Raw genomic sequence first — 22,763 nt, forward strand, 5'->3', positions numbered from 1 at the left:
TCTCCCCCTAATCACTGTCATGTACACTCTCTCCCCCTAATCACTGTCATGTACACTCTCTCCCCCAATCACTATAAGTACACTCTCTCCCCCTAATCACTGTCATGTACACTCTCTCCCACTAATCACTGTCATGTACACTCTCTCCCCCAATCACTATAATGTACACTCTCTCCCCCTAATCACTATAATGTACACTCTCTCCCCCTAATCACTGTCATGTACACTCTCTCCCACTAATCACTGTCATGTACACTCTCTCCCCCTAATCACTGTCATGTACACTCTCCCCCCCTCCCCCTAATCACTGTCATGTACACTCTCTCCCCCTAATCACTGTCATGTACACTCTCCCCCCTCCCCCTAATCACTATAATGTACACTCTCTCCCCCTAATCACTGTCATGTACACTCTCCCCCCTCCCCCTAATCACTATAATGTACACTCTCTCCCCCTAATCACTGTAATGTACACTCTCTCCCAAATCACTGTCATGTACACTCTCTCCCCCTAATCACTGTCATGTACACTCTCCCCCCTCCCCCTAATCACTGTCATGTACACTCTCGCCCCCTAATCACTGTCATGTACACTCTCTCCCCCTAATCACTGTCATGTACACTCTCTCCCCCAATCACTATAATGTACACTCTCTCCCCCTAATCACTGTAATGTACACTCTCTCCCCCTAATCACTGTAATGTACACTCTCTCCCCCTAATCACTATAATGTACACTCTCTCCCCCTAATCACTGTCATGTACACTCTCTCCCCCAATCACTGTCATGTACACTCTCTCCCCCTAATCACTGTCATGTACACTCTCTCCCCCTAATCACTGTCATGTACACTCTCTCCCCCAATCACTATAATGTACACTCTCTCCCCCTAATCACTGTCATGTACACTCTCTCCCCCAATCACTGTCATGTACACTCTCTCCCCCTAATCACTGTCATGTACACTCTCTCCCCCTAATCACTGTCATGTACACTCTCTCCCCCTAATCACTATAATGTACACTCTCTCCCCCTAATCACTGTCATGTACACTCTCTCCCCCAATCACTGTCATGTACACTCTCTCCCCCTAATCACTGTCATGTACACTCTCTCCCCCTAATCACTGTCATGTACACTCTCTCCCCCAATCACTATAATGTACACTCTCTCCCCCTAATCACTGTCATGTACACTCTCTCCCCCAATCACTATAATGTACACTCTCTCCCCCTAATCACTGTAATGTACACTCTCTCCCCCAATCACTATAATGTACACTCTCTCCCCCTAATCACTGTCATGTACACTCTCTCCCCCTAATCACTGTCATGTACACTCTCCTCTCCCCCAATCACTATAATGTACACTCTCTCCCCCTAATCACTGTAATGTACACTCTCTCCCCCTAATCACTGTAATGTACACTCTCTCCCCCTAATCACTTATGTACACTCTCTCCCCCTAATCACTGTCATGTACACTCTCTCCCCCAATCACTGTCATGTACACTCTCTCCCCCTAATCACTGTCATGTACACTCTCTCCCCCTAATCACTGTCATGTACACTCTCTCCCCCTAACTATAATGTACACTCTCTCCCCCTAATCACTGTCATGTACACTCTCTCCCCCAATCACTGTCATGTACACTCTCTCCCCCTAATCACTGTCATGTACACTCTCTCCCCCTAATCACTGTCATGTACACTCTCTCCCCCTAATCACTGTCATGTACACTCTCTCCCCCAATCACTGTCATGTACACTCTCTCCCCCTGATCACTGTCATGTACACTCTCTCCCCCTAATCACTGTCATGTACACTCTCTCCCCCTAATAACTATAATGTACACTCTCTCCCCCTAATCACTGTCATGTACACTCTCTCCCCCAATCACTGTCATGTACACTCTCTCCCCCTAATCACTGTCATGTACACTCTCTCCCCCTAATCACTGTCATGTACACTCTCTCCCCCAATCACTGTCATGTACACTCTCTCCCCCAATCACTATAATGTACACTCTCTCCCCCTAATCACTGTAATGTACACTCTCTCCCCCAATCACTATAATGTACACTCTCTCCCCCTAATCACTGTCATGTACACTCTCTCCCCCTAATCACTGTCATGTACACTCTCTCCCCCTAATCACTGTCATGTACACTCTCTCCCCCAATCACTATAATGTACACTCTCTCCCCCTAATCACTATAATGTACACTCTCACCCCTAATCACTGTCATGTACACTCTCTCCCCGTAATCACTGTCATGTACACTCTCTCCCCCAATCACTATAATGTACACTCTCTCCCCCTAATCACTGTCATGTACACTCTCCCCCCCTCCCCCTAATCACTGTCATGTACACTCTCTCCCCCTAATCACTGTCATGTACACTCTCCCCCCTCCCCCTAATCACTATAATGTACACTCTCTCCCCCTAATCACTGTCATGTACACTCTCCCCCCTCCCCCTAATCACTATAATGTACACTCTCTCCCCCTAATCACTGTAATGTACACTCTCTCCCCCAATCACTGTCATGTACACTCTCTCCCCCTAATCACTGTCATGTACACTCTCCCCCCTCCCCCTAATCACTGTCATGTACACTCTCGCCCCCTAATCACTATAATGTACACTCTCTCCCCCTAATCACTGTCATGTACACTCTCTCCCCCAATCACTATAATGTACACTCTCTCCCCCTAATCACTGTAATGTACACTCTCTCCCCCTAATCACTGTAATGTACACTCTCTCCCCCTAATCACTATAATGTACACTCTCTCCCCCTAATCACTGTCATGTACACTCTCTCCCCCAATCACTGTCATGTACACTCTCTCCCCCTAATCACTGTCATGTACACGCTCTCCCCCTAATCACTGTCATGTACACTCTCTCCCCCAATCACTATAATGTACACTCTCTCCCCCTAATCACTGTCATGTACACTCTCTCCCCCAATCACTGTCATGTACACTCTCTCCCCCTAATCACTGTCATGTACACTCTCTCCCCCTAATCACTGTCATGTACACTCTCTCCCCCTAATCACTATAATGTACACTCTCTCCCCCTAATCACTGTCATGTACACTCTCTCCCCCAATCACTGTCATGTACACTCTCTCCCCCTAATCACTGTCATGTACACTCTCTCCCCCTAATCACTGTCATGTACACTCTCTCCCCCAATCACTATAATGTACACTCTCTCCCCCTAATCACTGTAATGTACACTCTCTCCCCCAATCACTATAATGTACACTCTCTCCCCCTAATCACTGTCATGTACACTCTCTCCCCCTAATCACTGTCATGTACACTCTCTCCCCCAATCACTATAATGTACACTCTCTCCCCCTAATCACTGTAATGTACACTCTCTCCCCCTAATCACTATAATGTACACTCTCTCCCCCTAATCACTGTCATGTACACTCTCTCCCCCTAATCACTAAAATGTACACTCTCTCCCCCAATCACTATAATGTACACTCTCTCCCCCTAATCACTGTAATGTACACTCTCTCCCCCTAATCACTGTAATGTACACTCTCTCCCCCTAATCACTATAATGTACACTCTCTCCCCCTAATCACTGTCATGTACACTCTCTCCCCAAATCACTGTCATGTACACTCTCTCCCCCTAATCACTGTCATGTACACTCTCTCCCCCTAATCACTGTCATGTACACTCTCTCCCCCTAATAACTATAATGTACACTCTCTCCCCCTAATCACTGTCATGTACACTCTCTCCCCCAATCACTGTCATGTACACTCTCTCCCCCTAATCACTGTCATGTACACTCTCTCCCCCTAATCACTGTCATGTACACTCTCTCCCCCAATCACTATAATGTACACTCTCTCCCCCTAATCACTGTAATGTACACTCTCTCCCCCAATCACTATAATGTACACTCTCTCCCCCTAATCACTGTCATGTACACTCTCTCCCCCTAATCACTGTCATGTACACTCTCTCCCCCTAATCACTGTCATGTACACTCTCTCCCCCAATCACTATAATGTACACTCTCTCCCCCTAATCACTATAATGTACACTCTCTCCCCCTAATCACTGTCATGTACACTCTCTCCCCCTAATCACTGTCATGTACACTCTCTCCCCCAATCACTATAATGTACACTCTCTCCCCCTAATCACTGTCATGTACACTCTCCCCCCTCCCCCTAATCACTGTCATGTACACTCTCTCCCCCTAATCACTGTCATGTACACTCTCCCCCCTCCCCCTAATCACTATAATGTACACTCTCTCCCCCTAATCACTGTCATGTACACTCTCCCCCCTCCCCCTAATCACTATAATGTACACTCTCTCCCCCTAATCACTGTAATGTACACTCTCTCCCCCAATCACTGTCATGTACACTCTCTCCCCCTAATCACTGTCATGTACACTCTCCCCCTCCCCCTAATCACTGTCATGTACACTCTCGCCCCCTAATCACTGTCATGTACACTCTCTCCCCCTAATCACTGTCATGTACACTCTCTCCCCCAATCACTGTCATGTACAATCTCTCCCCCTAATCACTGTCATGTACACTCTCTCCCCCTAATCACTATAATGTACACTCTCTCCCCCTAATCACTGTCATGTACACTCTCTCCCCCAATCACTGTCATGTACAATCTCTCCCCCTAATCACTGTCATGTACACTCTCTCCCCCTAATCACTGTCATGTACACTCTCTCCCCCAATCACTATAATATACACTCTCTCCCCCTAATCACTGTCATGTACACACTCTCCCCGAATCACTGTCATGTACACTCTCTCCCCCTAATCACTGTCATGTACACTCTCTCCCCCTAATCACTGTCATGTACACTCTCTCCCCCAATCACTATAATGTACACTCTCTCCCCCTAATCACTGTAATGTACACTCTCTCCCCCAATCACTATAATGTACACTCTCTCCCCCTAATCACTGTCATGTACACTCTCTCCCCCTAATCACTGTCATGTACACTCTCTCCCCCTAATCACTGTCATGTACACTCTCTCCCCCAATCACTATAATGTATACTCTCTCCCCCTAATCACTGTAATGTACACTCTCTCCCCCTAATCACTATAATGTACACTCTCTCCCCCTAATCACTGTCATGTACACTCTCTCCCCCTAATCACTGTCATGTACACTCTCTCCCCAATCACTATAATGTACACTCTCTCCCCCTAATCACTGTCATGTACACTCTCCCCCCCTCCCCCTAATCACTGTCATGTACACTCTCTCCCCCTAATCACTATAATGTACACTCTCTCCCCCTAATCACTGTAATGTACACTCTCTCCCCCAATCACTGTCATGTACACTCTCTCCCCCTAATCACTGTCATGTACACTCTCCCCCTCCCCCTAATCACTGTCATGTACACTCTCGCCCCCTAATCACTGTCATGTACACTCTCTCCCCCTAATCACTGTCATGTACACTCTCTCCCCCAATCACTGTCATGTACAATCTCTCCCCCTAATCACTGTCATGTACACTCTCTCCCCCTAATCACTATAATGTACACTCTCTCCCCCTAATCACTGTCATGTACACTCTCTCCCCCAATCACTGTCATGTACAATCTCTCCCCCTAATCACTGTCATGTACACTCTCTCCCCCTAATCACTGTCATGTACACTCTCTCCCCCAATCACTATAATATACACTCTCTCCCCCTAATCACTGTCATGTACACACTCTCCCCGAATCACTGTCATGTACACTCTCTCCCCCTAATCACTGTCATGTACACTCTCTCCCCCTAATCACTGTCATGTACACTCTCTCCCCCAATCACTATAATGTACACTCTCTCCCCCAATCACTGTAATCACTGTAATGTACACTCTCTCCCCCAATCACTATAATGTACACTCTCTCCCCCTAATCACTGTCATGTACACTCTCTCCCCCTAATCACTGTCATGTACACTCTCTCCCCCTAATCAGTCATGTACACTCTCTCCCCCAATCACTATAATGTATACTCTCTCCCCCTAATCACTGTAATGTACACTCTCTCCCCCTAATCACTATAATGTACACTCTCTCCCCCTAATCACTGTCATGTACACTCTCTCCCCCTAATCACTGTCATGTACACTCTCTCCCCAATCACTATAATGTACACTCTCTCCCCCTAATCACTGTCATGTACACTCTCCCCCCCTCCCCCTAATCACTGTCATGTACACTCTCTCCCCCTAATCACTGTCATGTACACTCTCCCCCCTCCCCCTAATCACTATAATGTACACTCTCTCCCCCTAATCACTGTAATGTACACTCTCGCCCCCTAATCACTGTCATGTACACTCTCTCCCCCTAATCACTGTCATGTACACTCTCTCCCCCTAATCACTGTCATGTACACTCTCTCCCCCTAATCACTGTCATGTACACTCTCCCCCCCTAATCACTGTCATGTACACTCTCCCCCCCTAATCACTGTCATGTACACTCTCTCCCCCTAATCACTGTCATGTACACTCTCTCCCCCTAATCACTGTCATGTACACTCTCCCCCCTCCCCCTAATCACTGTCATGTACACTCTCCCCCCTCCCCCTAATCACTGTCATGTACACTCTCCCCCCCTCCCCCTAATCACTTTAATGTACACTCTCTCCCCCTAATCACTGTCATGTACACTCTCTCCCCCTAATCACTGTCATGTACACTCTCCCCCCCCTCCCCCTAATCACTGTCATGTACACTCTCTCCCCCTAATCACTGTAATGTACACTCTCCCCCCCCTAATCACTGTCATGTACACTCTCTCCCCCTAATCACTGTCATGTACACTCTCCCCCCCTCCCCCTAATCACTGTCATGTACACTCTCTCCCCCTAATCACTGTCATGTACACTCTCCCCCTCCCCCTAATCACTGTCATGTACACTCTCTCCCCCTAATCACTATAATGTACACTCTCTCCCCCAATCGCTATAATGTACACTCTCTCCCCCTAATCACTGTCATGTACACTCTCTCCCCCTAATCACTGTAATGTACACTCTCTCCCCCAATCACTATAATGTACACTCTCTCCCCCTAATCACTGTCATGTACACTCTCTCCCCCTAATCACTGTAATGTACACTCTCTCCCCCAATCACTATAATGTACACTCTCTCCCCCTAATCACTGTAATGTACACTCTCTCCCCCTAATCACTGTAATGTACACTCTCTCCCCCTAATCACTATAATGTACACTCTCTCCCCCTAATCACTGTCATGTACACTCTCTCCCCCAATCACTGTCATGTACACTCTCTCCCCCTAATCACTGTCATGTACACTCTCTCCCCCTAATCACTGTCATGTACACTCTCTCCCCCAATCACTATAATGTACACTCTCTCCCCCTAATCACTTTCATGTACACTCTCTCCCCCAATCACTGTCATGTACACTCTCTCCCCCTAATCACTGTCATGTACACTCTCTCCCCCTAATCACTATAATGTACACTCTCTCCCCCTAATCACTGTAATGTACACTCTCTCCCCCTAATCACTATAATGTACACTCTCTCCCCCTAATCACTGTCATGTACACTCTCTCCCCCTAATCACTGTCATGTACACTCTCTCCCCCAATCACTATAATGTACACTCTCTCCCCCTAATCACTGTCATGTACACTCTCCCCCCCTCCCCCTAATCACTGTCATGTACACTCTCTCTCCCTAATCACTGTAATGTACACTCTCGCCCCCTAATCACTGTCATGTACACTCTCTCCCCCTAATCACTGTAATGTACACTCTCTCCCCCTAATCACTGTCATGTACACTCTCCCCCCTCCCCCTACTCACTGTAATGTACACTCTCTCCCCCTAATCACCGTCATGTACACTCTCTCCCCCTAATCACTGTCATGTACACTCTCTCCCCCAATCACTGTAATGTACACTCTCTCCCCCTAATCACTGTCATGTACACTCTCCCCCCTCCCCCTAATCACTGTCATGTACACTCTCCCCCCCTCCCCCTAATCACTGTCATGTACACTCTCCCCCCTCCCCCTAATCACTGTAATGTACACTCTCTCCCCCTAATCACTGTCATGTACACTCTCTCCCCCTAATCACTGTCATGTACACTCTCCCCCCCTCCCCCTAATCACTGTCATGTACACTCTCTCCCCCTAATCACTGTAATGTACACTCTCCCCCCCTAATCACTGTCATGTACACTCTCTCCCCCAATCACTGTCATGTACACTCTCCCCCCTCCCCCTAATCACTGTCATGTACACTCTCTCCCCCTAATCACTGTCATGTACACTCTCTCCCCCTAATCACTGTCATGTACACTCTCTCCCCCTAATCACTGTAAGGTACACTCTCTCCCCCTAATCACTGTCATGTACACTCTCTCCCCCTAATCACTGTCATGTACACTCTCTCCCCCTAATCACTGTCATGTACACTCTCTCCCCCTAATCACTGTCATGTACACTCTCTCCCCCTAATCACTGTCATGTACACTCTCTCCCCCTAATCACTGTCATGTACACTCTCTCCCCCTAATCACTGTCATGTACACTCTCTCCCCCAATCACTATAATGTACACTCTCTCCCCCTCCCCCTAATCACTGTCATGTACACTCTCTCCCCCTAATCACTATAATGTACACTCTCTCCCCCAATCACTATAATGTACACTCTCTCCCCCTAATCACTGTCATGTACACTCTCTCCCCCTAATCACTGTCATGTACACTCTCCCCCCCCAATCACTGTAATGTACACTCTCCCCCCCAATCACTGTCATGTACACTCTCCCCCTCCCCCTAATCACTGTCATGTACACTCTCTCCCCCTAATCACTGTCATGTACACTCTCCCCCCTAATCACTATAATGTACACTCTCTCCCCCTAATCACTGTCATGTACACTCTCTCCCCCTAATCACTGTAATGTACACTCTCTCCCCCTAATCACTGTCATGTACACTCTCTCCCCCTAATCACTGACATGTACACTCTCCTCCCCTAATCACTGTCATGTACACTCTCTCCCCCAATCACTGTCATGTACACTCTCCCCCCTCCCCCTAATCACTGTCATGTACACTCTCTCCCCCTAATCACTGTCATGTACACTCTCTCCCCCTAATCACTGTCATGTACACTCTCTCCCCCTAATCACTGTCATGTACACTCTCTCCCCCTAATCACTGTCATGTACACTCTCTCCCCCTAATCACTGTCATGTACACTCTCTCCCCCTAATCACTGTCATGTACACTCTCTCCCCCAATCACTATAATGTACACTCTCTCCCCCTCCCCCTAATCCCTGTCATGTACACTCTCTCCCCCTAATCACTATAATGTACACTCTCTCCCCCAATCACTGTAATGTACACTCTCTCCCTCTAATCACTGTCATGTACACTCTCTCCCCCTAATCACTGTCATGTACACTCTCCCCCCCTAATCACTGTAATGTACACTCTCCCCCCCAATCACTGTCATGTACACTCTCCCCCCTCCCCCTAATCACTATAATGTACACTCTCTCCCCCTAATCACTGTCATGTACACTCTCTCCCCCTAATCACTGTCATGTACACTCTCCCCCCCTAATCACTGTCATGTACACTCTCCCCCCCTAATCACTGTCATGTACACTCTCTCCCCCTAATCACTGTAATGTACACTCTCCCCCCTAATCACTGTAATGTACACTCTCTCCCCCTAATCACTGTAATGTACACTCTCCCCCCCCAATCACTGTCATGTACACTCTCCCCCCTCCCCCTAATCACTGTAATATACACTCTCCCCCCCTCCCCCTAATCACTGTAATGTGGGAGAGCGAATCGCAGACCCAGTTCTGATGATGGACTCATTTAGGGCTCTTTGAGAAGTCACTGGTGCTCTAAATGTACAGTCTAGTCAAATGGAGTGTTCTATCTGTACATATTCCACATCTACTGGGTGTCTGACAGTTGCACTAATGTCTGATAATATGCTCTGATACTGTATATAGAGGCCTGTTTCTTACGGGTTGATCTATTTTAGCAGCATTCCATTCCTCAAGGACAAACGACATTGAGGACATCAGAATTGTGAACTGGGATCAGGTCTGGCTTATTATGGGAAACCCAGAGCCAGTAGGGAACCAACTAACCAGCATATTGAAGCAACAACTCTATTCAGGCCAAACTCTCAATCTTGCATAATGCAACACAAAGTGCTGAGTCCTGAAGATCACTCAGTCTGCGACCTACATCTACTATGGCTCTGACGTAGGATGGTATGAGTGAGCTCACCGGCAGTGACTCACTACAGCGATACAGGACATTTTTTAGGTTGAAACATTTGCCTCAAGCATGCAAAGCATTCTCATGAAATGTCCACGTTTACTGAACATATGAAGCCAGTCCTAATTTTCAGAGGCAGGAGGACATTGTGCTGTCTGTTTGTGATGGAAGGTTGTAGTGGAGTGACATTGATCTTTTTCTCTGCTGCCTGAGGGATATTATATTGACTTTCTGGTTGTTGCCCGAGATTTTTGAAGGCAGCCTGCTGGTATCTGCGTTTTGGTATGTGTGTTTTGCCTCATTTTAAAGCTATATTTTAGCACATTTTTGAGTGAGCACTTCCACTTTACTGGATCAAATTCAATACACTTTGAATTATAATACAATCCAACACTAATGAAACCAACGGTGAATTACGCCTCAGAACATCTAGGGTGGTCATGGGTCTTTCCTCCACTCTTAACCAAATGCTGTAAATCAATCATCTCCAGTTACTGAATTGCAGGCTATGCATTGATAATTAGTAATTTCTCAGTGTTCCAGTAACAGCAAGTTTATCATTGAAAGTTTCCACTACAATCTCAATCTCAGTACTTTTCACTCTGAATCAGTTTCAGTTATTATTTTGTGACTTGGTCTTGTTTTCTTATAGCTACAGATCAAATCAATTTTCGGGTTGTGTATCAACCCTTCTGTCTTTCTCTAAACTCTGTATGTATCTTCCTTTGCCTCCCTGTCCCAGAGTACTTTGCTCTGAGCAGGAGTTATCAGGAACAATTAACTGGCTGATTTAAGTCATGTGTACTGTCTCAATCAGTCAGACGTCACAGTGCACCTCAGAATCCCTAGCTTGTTGCGAGAAAGATAGAAAACTTGTGTCTTCAAGCCAAAAAAGTAATTCAACAACATATACTGTATGTGCCTCATGGCCTCATCCCATTGTTCACAACTGATTTATCGGAACAAAAGGCCTGTGTTGGCTAAAATGAAGGCCCAGATCCGTCTCATGGGAAATGTTTTGATTTAAAAAAAATTATTGCATTACTAGTTTGTTGACAATGGTTTCATTGGTCAGTTGGTTGGTCACAAGGCTGGCAAGCCATCATCTCTGTGTCCTTTAGGGGTGTTAAACATTTAAATGAAATTGGGATCGTTAACATCTAGAAAAAAAAAAGTTTTTTGGTGGGGTTTTACACAAAATGTAAATCAGAGTGCAGGGAGGTACTGTGAGACCCAAACCGTTGCTGGCAGCAGCACAGGCCCCCAACAACAGACATTAGACAAGCTTTTCACACGAAAAAAGTGTGAGTGAGAATAATCACAGTGCTGATTACAGAAATGATTGCAGTTCAAATACAGCCATTGTCATTGGTAGAGGATGTCGGCTTCAATACCCTGATGGCATATCTAGAACCGGACTGCAAGATGCCATGTCGGAAAAAAACTGTGACGGCCCGGATGGAGAAGTCCTCTTCTGGCTGTGCCGGGTTGAGATTATAACAGTACATGGCCAAGATGTTCAAATGTTCATAGATGACCAGCAGGGTCAAATAATAATAATCACAGTGGTTGTAGAGGGTGCAACAGGTCAGCACCTCAGGAGTAAATGTCAGTTGGCTTTTCATAGACGATCATTCAGAGTTAGAGACAGCAGGTGTGGTAGAGACAGAGAGTTGAAAACAGCAGGTCTGCGATAAGGTAGCGCACATCCGGTGAACAGGTCAGGGTTCCATAGCCGCAGGCAGAACAGTTGAAACTGGAGCAGCAGCACGACCAGGTGGACTGGGGACAGCAAGGAGTCATCAGGCCAGCTAGTCCTGAGGCATGGTCCTAAGGCTCAGGTCCACCGAGAGAAGAGAAAGAAAGAGAAAGCGAAAGAGAGAGAGAATTAGAGGAAGCATACTTAAATTCACACAGGACACCGGATAAGACAGGGGAAATACTCCAGATATAACAGACTGACCCTAGCCCCCCGACACATAAACTATTGCAGCATAATTACTGGAGGCTGAGACAGGAGGGGTACCATGTACTGACCACCTAGAACATGGAGGAGAGGCACACAGAAGAGAAGGTAAAAAAGGCATTAACTACTATTGTTGCTGACTGGGAGGGGGACAGCAGTAAGGTGAGCGCCGTCTGGTAGGTAGCCTGGACTACGGTAGATTTGAACTGCATCGCCCCATAGAGGTCATACGCATGACTATATCCGAATTGTCAATTCACATGTAATTAACGATTAAATGTTAAAAATGTCTGTTTAAACATTGAGAAAATGTGTACATTTGTCACTCAGCTCTCTCCCATCTAACCAGCTAGAATTCACAGGAATATTAGATACAGATTTTGTCCACTAACACAGGTCGTTGAATTTCTTGGTCGCCTAAGAGAAAAAAAGATATGATTTTTGACTCTCAACATTTATTTATTTTACAGTGGTCTAATTCAATCACTTTATTCAATATGAAAACAATCTGAATGGCATCCTACTTTTAGTTTGACGATGACGACAGAGAATAGATTAAAGGACATGTTAAGCTGATTGGATCTCATTTCTAAGTACAACTACACCAGGGCAGTCATTGATTCACATGCCGCTGTATAAACGTCAAAGCCAGATAAAGGCAGTTTGGACAGCCTCACACACACCAACATTTATCTGTCTAAATGATCACGAGTCCCATCACGTCAGCTCTTCTCTCTCCCAACTTTCTGTTCCCGTAATGTCGTTCACCAAGCCAAGCCTACTCACAGCCTATTTAGGTTGCGCTGCTTTTCTTGTGGTATTTTATTAGGATCCCCATTAGCCGTTTCAAAAGCAGCAGCTATTCTTCCTGGGATCCACACAAAACATGGAATACTATGGAACATTAATAGACAACAACAGTTCAAGGACAGAACTACATAAAAAATGTTTTAAAGGCACATGTAGCCTACATATTAATACATACACACAAACTATCTAGGTTAAATAGGGGAGAGGGGTTGTGCCGTGAGGTGTTGCTTTATCTGTTTTTTGAAACCAGGTTTGCTGTTTATTTGAGCAATATGAGATGGAATGGAGTTCTGTTCTATATAATACTGTACACTTTCTTTCTTGTTCTGGTTTGGGGACTGTGAAAAGACCCCTTGTGGCATGTCTAGTGGGGTAAGTGTGTGTGTCAGAGCTGTGTGTAAGTTGACTATGCAAACAATTTGGGATTTTCAACACAATGTTTCTTATAAAAAGAAGAAGTGATGCAGTCAGTCTCTCCTCAACTCTTAGCCAAGAGTGACTGGTATGCATAGTATTTATATCAGCCCTCTGATTACAATGAAGAGCAAGACGTGCCGCTCTGTTTTGGGTGAGCTGCAGCTTAACTAGGTCTTTCCTTGCAGCACTGGACCACACGACTGGACAGTAATCAAGATAAGACAAAACTAGAGCCTGCAGGACTTGCTTTTTGGAGTGTGGTGTCAAAAAAGCAGAGTATCTCTTTATTACGGACAGACCTCTCCCCATCTTTACAACCATTGAATCTATATGTTTTGGCCATGACAGTTTGTAATAAGGTAATGCCAAGTCATTTTGTCTACTCAACAGCCATACCATTCATTACCAGATTCAGCTGAGGTCTAGAACTTAGGGAATGATTTGTACCAAATACCATGCTCTTAGTTTTAGAGATGTTCAGGAACAGTTTATTACTGGCCATCCATTCCAAAACAGACTGAAACTCTTTGTTAAGGGTTTCAGTGATTTCATTAGCTGTGGTTGCTGATGTGTACATCAGCATACACGGACACACATGCTTTGTTTATTGCCAGTGGCAGGTCAATGGTAAAAATAGAAAAGAGTAGAGGGCCTAGAGAGCTGCCCTGCAGTACACCACACTTTACATGTTTGACATTAAAGAAGCTTCTATTTAAGAAAACCCTTAGAGTTCTATTTGATAGATAGCTCTGAATCCACGATATGGCAGAGGTCGAAAAGCCATAACACAAGTTTTTTCAACAACAGGCTATGGTCAATAATATCCAAGGCTGCACTGAAATCTAACAGTACAGCTCCCACAATTTTCTTATTATCAATTTCTTTCAACCAATCATCAGTCATTTGTGTCAGTGCAATACATTTTGAGTGCCCTTCTCTATAAGCATGCTGAAAGTCTGTTAATTTGTTTACAGAGAAATAGTATTGTATTTGGTCAAACTATTCTTTCCTATAGTTTGCTAAGAGCTGGTAGCAAGCTTATAGGTCTGCTATTAGAAAGAGTAAAGAAAGCTTTACCACTCTTGGGTAGCGGAATTACTTTGGCTTCCCTCCAGGCCTGAGGACAAAGACTTTCTTCTAGGCTCAGATAAAAGATATGACATATATAGGAGTGGCTATAGAGTCAGCTACAATCCTCAGTAGCTTTCTATTGAAGTTGTCAATGCCAGGAAGTTGGTCATTATTGATCGTTAACAATAATTTTGTTGGTTGAAAACAGTGGAGGGGAGGACGGCTCATAATGATGGCAGGAATGGAGTCAATGGAATGATATCAACCATATCGTTGATGTGTTTGATACCATTCCATTGACTCCATTTCAGCCATTATTACAAGCCGTCCTCCCCTCAGAGGCCTTGAACTGGTTGAAAACACTATAGGCTAATGTGTCACACAGCTCAACTGTCTTCATGTCTACTGGGGGAGCCAGGTCAGGGAGGGTAACTGTAACTGACTGACTATTTAGTCTGGTGTCCTCAGTACCCTCAGTCTGCCAGGCTACCACAGGAACCCCAGCCTCCAGCAGGTACTAAACCCTCTACCCGCCCTCTCTCCCAAAACCACTGTCCCTGTCCCTGCACTGTCATGGACCAATGGGTAAATGGAACATTAGAACCATAAGCGTTGTGCAAAACGATCCCTATTACACAGTTTACTGTCTGAGGTTCACGGAGGACCGTCGGCAGAGAGAGAGAGATGGGAAAGAGAAAGGGAGTGAGAAAGAGAGAGTGTGAGAGAAAAAGAGACAGAGAGGAGGGAGAGGGAAGAGAGGAGAGAGGGGAGGGGGGGGGAAGTAACCTCAGCGTGATGTAAAATAACCAGTGACTGTGATTGTTGGGAAGAGACCTGGGGTGTTCATGTGTGTTCATGTGGTATGCGTGTGTGAGGAGGGGGGCATGCGCAGTGTGTGTGTGTGTGTGTGTGTGTGTGTGTGTGTGTGTGTGTGTGTGTGTGTAGACATGAGTGAAGAGGGACTGGGGCATATCGCACAATGCCACTGCTGGTGAGATGCTTTATGTAACAACGGTATTCATCAATAAGACAGAGATGCCATTGTGCTTTTTGTCAGGACTTACATAATCTATTTATTGCCAGAGCCAGGCCTGTTCAGTGGCAGGAGAGATGGAGCAGTGGCATACAAGGTAGGCATGGTAACCCTGGAACTGGGGGAGCTGCTGCATGCTCTCGGAACTACCTGTATGCAGAGTTTATCATATCTAAAACAACACACTTCTTCAGGTGTATTTTTGAATTTGAAAATCACACTCCTGTATACCGGTATTTGTACTTGATTATTTATGTTTATTTCAACACATGTCAAGCTGGCTGTTGTGTCAGAAACCTTTGGACAATGGACAGTACAGTATGTTTGCTCTGAACACCTAACAGGATCCCTCTTCAAATACAAAACATGAACACACACACACCTGTTCACCTCATTTCTAAACCATTGATAGTTAACAAAAACCATACTCATCACACACTCCGCTCTGCCTCCTTCGTTTTGAAAACATAATGACCTGAGAACAACATTACTCCTCTGTCTAGCAACTCTATCATCACTAAACATGACACTAGCACAAAAACAGCACCTGGCTGTTCCTCAATTCTTAAATTGTCTGGCTTGGCTTTCATTGTCTCACTCTACAGTCTGTATGTGCCTCTCGATTAATTCTATTTAATTCAGCCCAGCCCATCGGATAAAGGAAGGCTAGCAGACTGACCCCATTGCAACCTCTTTCATAGTCCTATTTTATTTATTAATTGTAAGGAAAAGATCATGTCCGTACTACATGTGAAAAAGAGTGGTGATGTGTGGATAGTCCTGGTATCATATAACGTTACTGAACAAAAATATAAACACAACATGCAACAATTTGTTACAGTTCATATCAGGAAATCAGCCAATTGAAATAAATTCATTAGGTCCTAATCCATGGATTTCACATGACTGGGAATACAGAGATGCGTCTGCTGGTCACAGAAAATGGGCCTCGGGATCTAGTCACGGTATTTCTGTGCATTCAAACTGCCATTGTTAAAATGCATTTGTGTTCGTTGTCCGTAGCATATGCCTGCCCATACCATAGCCCCACCTCCACCATGGGGCACTCTGTTCACAACATTGACATCAGCAAACCGCTCGCCTACACAACGCCATACACGTTGTCTGGTCTGCGGTTGTGAGGCCAGCTGGACGTACTACCAAATTCTCTAAAACAACGTTGGAGGCAGCTTATGGTAGAGAAATTAACATAAAAATGATCTGGCAACAGCTCTGGTGGACATTCCTGCAGTCAGCATGCCAATTGCACGCTCCCTCAAAACTTGACACATTTGTGGCATTGTGTTGTGTGACAAAACTGCACATTTTAGAGTGGCCTTTTAATTTCCCCTGCACAAGGTGCACCTGTGTAATGATGATTTGTCACCCTCATCATGGCAAAGACACGGAGAAATGCATATGATGCAGCTTTCAAGTTGAAGGCGATTGATCTGGCTGTTGGGAAAGGAAATAGAGCTGCTGCACGGGAGCTTGGTCTTAATGAGTCGATGATAAGATGTTGGAAACAGCAGCGTGAGGAATTGACTCAGTGCAAAAAGACAACTAAAGCTTACTGCTAATTTTGTATTTTTTGTTACAAGCCGTGTTTCGTTAAAGCCTATTTATTTTTGTTACAAGCCGTGTTTTGTTAAAGCCAATTTATTTTTGTTACAAGCCGTGTTTCGTTAAAGCCTGTGTAAAGTTCATTTGTTTCAATGTACCGGTAGGCACCTGCAGCTTATAGACATGTGCAGCTTATTTATGTTGAAAATATATATATTTTTAAATTCAGTGGGTGCGGCTTATATTCAGGTGCGCTTAATAGTCCGGAAATTATGGTAATTATTTAAGCACGTAATAAAGGTCTGTGCTTGCATTCTGTCCGTTAACCAGGAATCTTCTATTACCCAACCCTCTGAGGATTACCATCACCTCCCAATCTAATATGATTGACCTTCTTTCTGACGACAAATTGGTGCTTTCCACTATCATGACAGAAATAGCCCATTACACTACCGTGACAGACTGACTGTAGTACATCTGCTCATTTCTAATCATGATTAGATATTGTAATTGTTCGCGGCACGGTCTAATTAGAAATAGGAGGTGAGCTCAGGGAGAGGAAGCCATTTGTGTCGTGTGCAACGAGTAGCGAAGGAGAGGCGAGAGAGTGACAGAGCTGGTCTCACCCTGACTATCACATTACCTCAGTGCTCACCATTAAACAGGAGTCTGGCCTGGCCTCTCTCCACGGCCCCTTCCGCGCTCCCTCTTCCTCCTCTCGCGTACTTAAAAAGGGACACGCCCTCACTACTTCACACAACGCCATTGTTCTCCACATCCCAACTACTGTCCTTGATTCAGTGAACTGGTGCTGTGTGCGCCGGGTAACCAGGTTTAAAGTGCATCCAGTTCTACAGTTTCAAAAAGTATGGTTTCATATGGACACAGAAAGGGTGGGGTATTGTAGTTGGGGTATTGTAGTTGACTGAAATAATATTTGTGAAGTGATACTAACCCCATATGCCCCCCTCTCACTTAGCACGTGCCTTACGAGAAAGAGTGCAAGCAGTTCTGTAGTTCCGTAAGCAGAGAAGGCACTCCACTGTGCCCATTATACCGGACTATCTGCGTGTTCAGAGTGGAAGGCCTGCCGACCGACCTCGTGACTCATCTTGCCCCTGGTGTTTGTGCTTCCACACTAACATAATGCATACCTTGTCATGCCATCAAGTCAGTGGCCTACATGTAGAATTAACTGGTCAACTGAACAACCAAAATGCAGAGCCAGGGAGTAAAGTGATACTTGAACTGATCAAAATAATTTGCCCATTGGTGTATTTCAGCTTTGATCATTTAGCTCAGTTGCATGTTTGCCTTTAAATGCTTGCAAAAGTGTAATGTTAACGCCAAAAGACAAATAGCATGCTAGTTCGCCATTCAACTAATACCTAAACCGTCAATCTATCTAATCTAACTGAACAAATAAACCCACCATTAAGTGTACGACAGTCTGTACATTCAGAGAGGGAAATGGGTAATATCATTCACAAGAGCCTGCGTTAAATGTGGGGATATTGTTGCGTAATCATGAAGAAATACACATCCCACCACCTCCTCAGCAGTTATCTAAAGAAGCATTACCTCTGAGGCAGTATGGCAATGCTGAGGAACGCTGAAATTGCACATTGAAATGAGCTCATGCACCGTTCGTTGTAATAACTCCTTTTATGGCCTCTGAAAATCAGTGATGTGCAGCTTTCTAACTGGTTTGGCTGGCTCCGCCATTTTGAGAGCTTGGGAAATCAGGTGCCCGAAGCAGAAGAACAATACTGTCTTTCCTGTTTGCGTTGTGTGGTGCTTCTGCTGTGTCAGACAGTCCTCCTAGTCTTTCCAAGAGTGGACCTCACTAACTTTGGGGAATGCTCTCTCTGTCTCTCTGTGTCTGTCTCTCGCCGTCTGTCTGTCTCTCTCTCTCTGTGTCTCTCCCTGTCTCTCGCCGTCTGTCTGTCTCTCTGTCTCTCCCTGTCTCTCGCCGTCTGTCTGTCTCTCTCTCTGTGTGACAGGTCTGAAGAGTGTAGTCTGGCCAACAAAACTAGGCCACAGTGTGATTTCACATTTGTTACACAACCAATAGCATACGGTCTGTCCTGTCACAATGTGCATCTATTTATCAGAGTCCCAGAGTCCGATCTCATAATGCAGCCCATTCACTGTAATATACAGTCAGGTCCAAAATGATTGGCACCCCTTGGTCCTGATTAGCAAAAAAGACTGTATAAAACAAATAATACAAATACTGAGCTACACTGAGTGTACAAAACATTAGGAACACCTGCTCTTTCCATGACCTAGACTGACTAGGTGAATCCTTGAGAAAGCCTTGATCCCTTATTGATGTCACTTCAATCAGTGTAGATGAAGGGGAGGAGACCGGTTAAAGAAGGATTTTTAAGCCTTGAAACAATTGAGACATGGATTTTATATGAGTGCCATTCAGAGGGTGAATGGGCAAGACAAAATATTTAAGTTTCCCGTGTGTATCAAGAATGGTCCATCACCCAAAAGACATCCAGCCAACTTGACACAACTGTGGAAAACATTGGGAACTGTTTCCTAATATTAAGTTGCACCCCATTTTGCCCTCGGAACAGCCTCAATTCGTCATGGCATGGACTCTACAAAGTGTCGAAAGCGTTCCACAGGGATGCTGGCCCATGTTGACTCCAATGCTTCCCACAGTTGTGTCAAGTTGGCTGGATAGCCTTTGGGTGGTGGACCATTCTTGATAAACACAGGTCCCATTCAAAGGCACTTACATATTGTGTCTTTCCCATTCACCCTCTGAATGGCACACATACACAATCCATGTCTCAATTGTCTCAAGGCTTAAAAATCCTTACTTAACATGTCTCCTCCCCTTCATCTACACTGAGTGAAGTGGATTTAACAAGTGACATCAATAAGGGATCATAGCTTTGACCTGGACTGTCTATGTCATGGAAAGAGCAAATGTTCCTAGTGTTTTGTTCACTCAGTGTCGTTATTATTTATCTGATACAGTATTTTTTTGCTCATCTTTATCAAGGGTGCCAATCATTTTGGGCCAGACTACCTGCAGTATTCCAACACATTAAATGCAGTGTATTCACACGGTGATTATATGATGTAAGAAAATGTTAATAATCCATAAAAATCCACATGGTGCAAAATGTTTTCAGCATTTTTGTAGGGCAATCTGTTTGTTTTCTGCTTGATACCCAAAGCTGCGATAATTTTTTTCCCTGACTGTTTTGAACCATGCACCTGCAGGATCACAAATTGGAGGTTGAGGCAGAGATCAGCCTTTGCAGTGGAATGAAAGAGTGAGAGGCACCTGTCGGCTTGAGGCAGTTATTTTCCACTGTGATAGTAAATAAACAGCACACATGACATCAGCTTGCAGAGCCTTAGGTAGACAGGAGAGCGGGAGAGTCCAGGGGCGAAGTGAGGGGAGAGCGGCTAGGGGGAGAAACATTCATCTTGCATGTGTTTCCGTTTCACACCCTGGATATCTTTTGGGTTTGCTTTTGTGTGTGTGTATGCACGTGCGTGTGTGTGTGTGTGTGTGTGTGTGTGTGTGTGTGTGTGTGTGTGTGTATGCGTGTTTGTGTGTTTTCTTGTGTATGACTCAGAAGGTCTATGGTAACACAGGGCTGCAGATGGAGATAGATAGGAGAAACGCCTGTTAGAAAGAAACAGCAAAGAGGAAGTGAGCACTGAGAGGGACAGTATGGCGACACAGCTGAGGATCCGAGATACAGGTCTGGGCTTTGACCAAGAGAACGGGTGCTGTGTGCTCCACATGCATTGTAGTGGAAATACACTGTCAGTTTTGGGGGTATGATATTTTGTGTCCCTTGTGTGTGTCTCTCTCTACATGTTTGTTTGAGTGTGTATTTTACTATGTGCATTTTGTGTGTTTTGTGAGACGTAAATGAAGCAGCTCAGCTCCACTTCTTGGTTTTCTCTAAGGCTCCTATGCTCTGATTCGTCATGACTGTGTTCATTGATCATGTCTCTCCTCCCTCTTTTGTTGGCAGAAACGGGGGCCTTCAGTTTCCTGAGACGCACCACTGCGAGGAGGAAACGGAGCAGAATATAGCCCAGAGAGGAGGCAGACAAGGCGTGAAGGACTGCCCTGGATGACTGCTGTCACCAAGATAGGGAGCGGTGACGTGAGAGCCATGAGGGAGGAGAGCGAGGGGGATTTGCTGCACCTACACATCATCCCCGAACACTGTCTCCACTAACACCTGCATCCCCATTCCTGCTCCGTAAGTTTCCTCAGGGGGTGACCCCTGATATGACCCCCAGCACTCGTGGAATTAGGCAATCCAGCCCAAGCCCCAGCTCCAGGCTCTGTGTGGGCATCCCACCATGTCCCGGTAGAGCTCTGTGCCATCGCCAGCCTCTAGATCACGAGGAGAATGAAATATTCCTGAGTCATTCCTGCTCTATGGTTCTCGTTTCTCTTTGTTTGCTCTGAGTGGAAGGTGTCTCTCTCTCTTCCCATCAAGCCCCTGCAGCTTTGAAGATTCAAACGTAATCCTATTCCTGCTCTGACATCCCTCCCTCTCTTCATTAGTCTCTTATCTCTGTTCCTTTTGATCTTCCAGATTATTTTTGTTTGACCCCGGACGCGCCCCCTTTTCCACCCGGCACGTTCTCCTCTGTGATCACCACGTTCTCCTCTGTGATCACCACGTTCTCCTCTGTGATCACCACGTTTTCCTCGGTGTTCACCGCGTGGCAGACGACCATGGGTTGCCGGCAGAGTTCGGAGGAGAAGGAGGCGGCGCGGCGCTCCCGGCGGATCGACCGCCACCTGCGCTCGGAGAGCCAGCGGCAGCGGCGTGAGATCAAGCTCCTTCTGCTGGGCACCAGCAACTCTGGCAAGAGCACCATCGTCAAGCAGATGAAGATCATCCACAGTGGAGGCTTTAATCTGGATGCCTGCAAGGAGTACAAGCCCCTCATCCTTTACAACGCCATCGACTCGCTCACACGCATCATCCGTGCCCTGGCCACGCTCAAGATCGACTTCCACAACCCCGACCGCGCCTATGACGCCGTGCAGCTCTTCGCCCTAACCGGGCCGGCCGAGAGCAAAGGGGAGATCACAGAGGAGCTGCAAGGGGTCATGAAGCGCCTGTGGGCCGACTCAGGCGTGCAGGAGTGCTTCTGCCGCTCCAACGAGTACCACCTGGAGGATAACACTGCCTACTATCTGAACGACCTGGACCGCATCTCCTCCAACGAGTTCATCCCCACCGTGGAGGACATCCTGTGCTCCCGCGACATGACTACGGGCATCGTGGAGAACAAGTTCACCTTCAAGGAGCTCACCTTCAAGATGGTGGACGTGGGGGGGCAGCGCTCGGAGAGGAAGAAGTGGATCCATTGCTTCGAGGGCGTGACCGCCATCATTTTCTGTGTGGAGCTAAGCGGCTATGACCTCAAGCTATACGAGGACAACCAGACGGTAAGGGAAGCCATTGGGCAACACATGCAACATTAGCCATTACACAACCAGCCAGTTCCTGTCCACACTCTGTCATCACACCCTTGGGGCCTGCTGTTAGATA

General features: G+C 46.0%; 1 protein-coding gene across 6 annotated transcripts in view; it reads left to right on the forward strand.

Moving 5' to 3' along the window:
- Positions 1–22,763, forward strand: part of gnaz (guanine nucleotide binding protein (G protein), alpha z polypeptide) — a 50,119-nt gene that overhangs the window by 12,982 nt on the left and 14,374 nt on the right. Inside the window, exons 1-3 of one of the 6 annotated variants that reach the window (XM_082955321.1) lie at positions 10,462–10,621; positions 21,219–21,452; positions 21,795–22,660. In XM_082955321.1, coding sequence (XP_082811447.1) covers positions 21,938–22,660 — 723 coding nt within the window. In that variant the 5' untranslated portion in view covers positions 10,462–10,621; positions 21,219–21,452; positions 21,795–21,937. Of the gene's footprint in view, positions 1–10,461; positions 10,622–11,407; positions 12,414–20,193; positions 21,017–21,218; positions 22,661–22,763 lie in introns of those variants that run through there. The other 5 variants (XM_082955320.1, XM_045690399.2, XM_082955318.1 and 2 more) reach the window with 5 other exon arrangements.

This window comes from Salmo salar, chromosome 01 (assembly GCF_965601325.2).
Source record: "Salmo salar chromosome 01, fSalSal1, whole genome shotgun sequence".
Classification (NCBI taxonomy): domain Eukaryota; kingdom Metazoa; phylum Chordata; class Actinopteri; order Salmoniformes; family Salmonidae; genus Salmo; species Salmo salar.